At 40.0% G+C, this 6,440-nt stretch overlaps 1 protein-coding gene across 1 annotated transcript in view; it reads left to right on the top strand.

Annotated features, from left to right (window-relative positions):
* Nucleotides 1–416: 416 nt before the first annotated feature.
* Nucleotides 417–6,440, top strand: part of malrd1 (MAM and LDL receptor class A domain containing 1) — a gene marked incomplete at its 5' end in the record, with an annotated part of 52,911 nt that continues 46,887 nt past the window's right edge. Inside the window, 5 exons of the mRNA XM_084566686.1 lie at nt 417–594; nt 3,100–3,231; nt 3,312–3,400; nt 3,482–3,646; nt 5,769–5,865. Coding sequence (XP_084422812.1) covers nt 417–594; nt 3,100–3,231; nt 3,312–3,400; nt 3,482–3,646; nt 5,769–5,865 — 661 coding nt within the window. The remainder of the gene's footprint in view (nt 595–3,099; nt 3,232–3,311; nt 3,401–3,481; nt 3,647–5,768; nt 5,866–6,440) is intronic.

The raw sequence follows: 6,440 nt of genomic DNA, 5'->3' as shown, positions 1-6,440 counted from the left end.
TAATATACTACAGCATGTTCATTGATGAGCTGTACAGGTGAAGGTAATGTGATGTAATCTTCAAAAAGTTTTTAATGCTAATTTAATTTTAATTTAATGTTAAGCGTAAATCTGTTTCAAGAAGACACATCCACCAAACATCTTGCCTTTTGACAGACATGCTCCTTCTTATTGTAATAACAAGACTCTGGACACATGAACAAGCAAAGTGAGCTTGAGTAACAGCCATAAAAGCCATTTATTGCTCTTTACAACTGGCCAACAGCTTGTATAGTCGAAAATAGGACCAATCCAAGTAAACTGTTCACCGACGGGAAAATCTCGACTGGTATTATTCCTGATGTCTTGACGACAAAATGCTTAACTTGGAGGTGAAGAAAAGGTGATTGAAGAGAAGGACAAACAATAACCTGTTGATGGCTTTGCTATTGGACTTGGTGTGGTTGCTGTTGGCCTTTGCTGTGGTTTATAACCCAGTGTCTGCCGGAACCTGTTCAACACAGGAGTTTAGCTGCACTCAAGGGGTTTGTGTGGCTGAAAACTGTGTGTGTGACTTCACTGACGACTGTGGAGATGGCAGCGACGAAGGAAACTGTGAGTATAAATTCAAAACTTAAAACTGATTGTTATAAAGAAGGGTTTAAAAGAAGCACACTGATTACAGAAGCTGGGCGGGAGTGAAACAGAAAGCCACTTATGTGTAAATTATACATGGCTGCAGTCATTCATTTTTGTAAATATGCAAGTGAAATAAACTTTTCCATTGGACTGTAACATTTATAGTAAATTGCCTCTAAACTGTAAGAAGATTAGGACAAGCCTGTGTACAACATATCCACGATCTACCATTATTCAAAACTCTCAAGCCTACAGTTGTGTGTTCCACACGCGCGTGTTCGTTGGGCTGCCTTTAGCTTTGATTACAGCACGAATTTGCTGTGGCATTGTTTTGATAATCTTCTGCAATTAATTTTTACACACACCACATCTCAAAGATTCTCAATGGGGTTAAGGTCTGGACTCTGTGAAGGCAAATCCATGCTCCCTGAACCACTCTTTTACAATTTGAGCCTGATGAATCCTGGCATTGTCATCTTGGAATATGCCCTTGCCATCAGGGAAGAAAAAAATCCATTGATGGAATAACCTGGTCATTCAGTATATTCAGATAGTCAGCTGACCTCATTCTTTGGGCACATAATGTTGCTGAACCTAGACCTGACCAACTGCAGCAACCCCAGATCATAGCACTGCCCCCACAGGCTTGTACAGTAGACAGTAGGCATGATGGGTACATCACTTCATCTGCGTCTCTTCTTACCCTGATGCCCCATCACTCTGGAACAGGGTAAATCTGGACTCATCAGACCACATGACCTTCTTCCATTGCTCCAGAGTCCAATCTGTATGCTCTCTAGCAAATAGAGGCCTTTTTTCTAGTTAGCCTCACTGATTAGTGGTTTTCTTAAGGCTACACAGCTGTTCGTCCCAGTCCCTTGAGTTCCCTTCTCACTGTACGTGTGTAAATGCTCTTACTTTCACTATTAAACATAGCCCTGAGTTCTACTGTTGTTTTTATTCTTCGACGATCATGATCAATCAGGATGTTTTTCCGACCGCATTTCTTCCTCAAAGACGATTGTTCACCACTGTCCTTCCAGTTTTTAATAATGCTTTGGACAGTTCTTAACCAAATTATAGTGGTTTCTACAATCTCCTTAGATGTCTCCTTAGATGCCAATGATTTGACCCTTCTCAAACAGACTAACGTCTTTTCCACGACCATGGGAGACATGGTCGTTTAAGAAATGAGAAGCTACTCATTGCATCAGTTGGGCTTAAATAAATTGTTGTCAGCTGAAAGATAATCAACCATGCAGTAAGTATCCAATAGGAGGCTCGTACCTATTTGCTTAGTTAAATCCAGGTGGTGACTATTTTTTGGCCAGGCAGTGTATTAATCCCATACCTTCCTGCATTATTTAAACATCATTTGACTTCACGCAAATGATCTAAATACCTTTGTTAACAATCCTCGTTAATTAAACAATTATGTGTATTTGTTTTCTGCTTTGGCATAATACTGTAATCACAGTTGTGCAGTTGTGCATACTGTTTTACATTTCTTTACAGTAAAAAACTAAGCTGTTTTGCTTTGAACAAATGTTTATCTATCCTCCAATGAGCCCCTACAGCAACGCTTTTTCTGACATAATTGTTGCTTTTGAAGTCTCCATAAGCCTAAGAGCAGAATGTGTATCTTGGTTCCTTGTTTTCTAGAATAAAAATTTAAGTAGAAAAAGTTAAATATATGAATGTGCTTGAGTGCAAATATACGAGCCAATGCAAAGGATTCACAGGGGACGATGCACATGAATATTTTATACATTCATTCATTCATCTTCTGTAACCGTTTGTCCTCTGAAGTGTTGCAAACAACCATTCACACTCACATGCACACCTACGGCCAATTTAGAATCACCAATGAACCTAACGAACATGTCTTTGGAGTGTGGGAGGAAGCCGGAGTACCCCGGGAGAACCCAGACAGGCACAGGGAGAACAAGCTTATTTTTATAGCATAAAAATACTATAAGAACCACTAATGGCCTTCCACTGAATTGCCTGAGCTAATATTCTGCAGTGTGACATAGCTAGCTAACATGCTTCTTTGTACGCTAGTTAGCTAACATGCTACGGTGTGAAGTAGCTAGCTAACATGGTAGTGTAACTACTAGCTAGCAAACACTGTAGCTGTGAAGATAATTAAACATTTAACAATAAAGGGGCTTACATCTTTTTCTTTGTTACAGACTCATAAATAATGGGGTTTTTTAACACATGGGAACAAATAAATAAATATACGTTGTAAGTAAATTTGTGTGATAGATTAAAACCTTTCATAACAATGCTGTAGTGTTGTGCCCCCTCAGAAAGGTGACTGTATGACAGCCTTGTATGTAATAATTTGTTGCATCAGTGCTAATTCTTCTTTCTTATGCATCCACAGTTTAAACCAAATGTACACAATAATGGTAAAAGGTATCTCAGGGTGAAACAGAAATAAATAATGCGGTGTGTTACTGATTCATGTTGCAGGTTCTACATATCAGAGGTGCGACTTTGAGGAGAGTTTCTGTGACCTGATCCAAAGCTCAGAGACCTCCTCTGAGTGGAATAGAACTACTGAGGTCGCAGGACTCAAACATGACCACACAAACACAACATCAGGTTGGAGTAACAGACATTTCCAAATGGAAACTACATGGATTATGACTGTTTCCTTCATGTCTTCTTCCTCTCTCCCCCAGTACATTTTCTGTCCCTCTCACCTGTCAGAGGACAGAAAACCTCAGCTGACCTGAGTACTCCTGTCTTCCTGCCCAGTGAGACATGCCAGGTATCTGATTATTTTAGCATAAAATAAGCCAAAAACCATGTGAGATCAGTTGATAAGATTCTGTTCATTGTTATTCATCAGATGAGTTTCTACCATTATGTTGGGGCAACACATGGAGATCTTCAGGTCCTGGTTCAGATTCATCCAACGGGTCAGAGCACAGAGGTGTGGAAACACTCCACACACCTGCAGAAGGAAGCATGGCTCAAGACAGTGATTCAGTTGTCCAGCAATCACAGTTTTCAGGTCAGTAGCATCCATACGCTTAATACTGCTGTTTAATATTGTAACAGTGCGTCACATATCACATCAAGGTATCGTGATTGGTCAACAGCATCATGTTAGTGTTTCATTTTCTGTCAGTAGCCACATTCTGTGTCATAATAATGATATTATATATGAATAACAGGTCATTATTATTTCATAACTCCAGATATCTTTCAGCTCATTGTTTTGGTTTTATGGCCCCAAAACTTTACTGTGCTGGTTCCATCTTTCTTATCTGAGGCATTTTCTCACCAAAAACTGCCGCTGTTTTTGGTGAGAAACCTCTAAAAAACAAACCATAGAGACCACAAACAAAATTAACAGAGGCGGAAACAGCTAGAATAGCCGAGAATTTTCCTTAGAAAATAAGAAACTTTGTTAATGAACACTTTTGCCCCACTAACCCCCAACCTACCACCTTTTGATTACAGACCCTGATGATACCAAGTCTCCATTAAGTCCATCTGCCAGACCCAATCAGATTGAACATGACGTTAATAAGAGTTTACTCCTGCTTAGGTAAATGTTCAGTAAAATAATAAAGATCGCAAAGCTACATACTGACCTGGGAGCCCTCTCACTAATAGTGTCAGATAATAGTTGATATTTCACTCTAGTGGTGCAAATAACTTCACACATGTAACTAATCATATTGCTAAAACCAGTGGAGACTGATTGACCTAGTTTATTTGTTACAAGAAACCACCTGAGGTCATCCTTGGAAACTTGGAAAAGGCAGGGAGGTAGCTGGCAGGTGACCCCGTGATCCCGTGATCTCCCAAATGTTGTGACACTCCACTCCATCTTTCTCTTGATATCACAAATCTGTGGCTTTTGGAGCTCCTCATTGTCTGGTTAATTTATTCGTGGACATTGAACTTTATTAGGTCATCAGGAACAAATGATTAGCCTGTGATGTAAACAATGATGGACTGCTGCTTACATTTCAGCATTACTGTATCGTACCTTAATGTGCCATATTTGTTAGTATTTTTATGGCGTTGAATATATAATATAAGGTTCTTGGAAACTAATAAAGTCATTTCAGCAGAACTGAGCTGCACTGCAGGAGCCGTTTATGTGCAGTTAGAGGGTACTGACCCAACTGGACTCTTCAGGGGCCATCTGGAGTCCTATGAAGCCTGCAGTTTGTGTCCTTCCAGTATCTCTTGACAATGTCAATGTGTCACCTTTTCCTCTTCTCTGCCTTCACCATCTGTCACCTGGCTACAGCAGATTCTTTACATGGCTGGCCGGCACTTGGAGTAAAGTGAGCTCTTCTCTCTGCTTTCATTCACTTTCCCCTCCATTAATCCGGTTCCTGTTTCAAAGGCAGTTTAGTTAATTGGGTTATTACTTTCCACCATGATTTAACGTGAGTTAAATGTGTGTCTGTTTGCTTAATGAGCTGCTCTTTCATGTTGAGGTTGTTCTCTGTGTTAAATAGTGACTTTTTTTGATCAGCTTTAGCAAGATTAAACAATATATATAAATATTTAGCCTAAGGCTCGAAACAGAAAATCTAATCTAGCTACGTGATCTAGGACTCGTATGTGACTCTGTGTATAAAAATACCCAAATGTTTCTGACAGTGAGGGGTACATTGTCCGGATCAGATAAACACACTGGTTTGCCAGTGTAATCCTAATCCTAATCTCAATAGTGTTTATTACTTTCATGACCTCAATGTCCAGTTTTGGCTTTAAAAGAAATCCCACCTGAAATGAAGTGTATTTTCACATCAACCATCTTGCCACGATCTAACATTTGTTTAGATCAGTCATAAATGACGGGGTGTAAAACTGCACTGGTGTAGATAAAGCTGGTCTGTGGACTTTGACCTGTGCATCCAAGATATTATTGTGATAACACGCTGATAAGAAAATTTGTGTTTGTAGTATTGCGTCTGAGGTTATGCTGATGTACGTATGTCTGGTACATGACATTATAACTGGACTGGCCCGTAAGAAGGGTTAATATCAGTCTTATGCATGTACACACATATGGAACATACTACGTGCACTCCACTAGCAGCATGGTATTTTAAATATAAGGTGGTGACTGAGTGACATCTCTTCTCTTCTTTCTATTTAACTTCAAGGTGGTGATTCGAGGGGAACTTTCAGCTGACAGCGAATCCTCTGAGGTCCTGGCCATCGATGACTTATCCCTCAGTCCTGGCTGCGTGACTGCGTCTGGTACTGCTACCATTAATAACATCTCGCCACACAGACGGGACAAGTTCACACCTTGACATTTTGAAATATTGCCACACATAAACAGACTGCCACAAACTTGTTTTGAATACTGATGAAAGGGAGGGGATTCATAGCGGAGTAAGTGAATCATTAAAATAGTGCTTACTGAACATTTCTTTGAGCTGAATATGGAGGGATGGGTTTACTTGTGTCTGCTACATTGTGCTGCCAGCTCAATGATGAATATGATACAGCTCAACGTCTTGGCTGGGGGTGTTCGATGAAGCGCCGTTTACTGGGCACTTTGGATAGAAATTTAACAAGTGGCTTTGGTGATTTATAGTTTTATACAGTCACAAGCACGCCATCCTCACAGCTGCTATTATTTATCCAAAGCAGGATGATCTTCCTGCTCTCTGCCCATTAACTTTACATTAAATAAACCTATTTTATTGATTGTCTTGTTTAGACTATACAGCCTGTGGCTTTCAGCGTTCTAGGGCCTTCTTAACCTCAGGGCTAATGTCGCTGATTGAAACCAAAGAACCTCAGTCATATCGTTGTTTTTTTTTATA

The sequence above is a fragment of the Chelon labrosus genome (assembly GCF_963514085.1).
Source record: "Chelon labrosus genome assembly, chromosome: 18".
NCBI lineage: Eukaryota > Metazoa > Chordata > Actinopteri > Mugiliformes > Mugilidae > Chelon > Chelon labrosus.
Note: the sequence above shows the minus strand (reverse complement) of the source record. Positions and strands in the feature narration are given on the sequence as shown.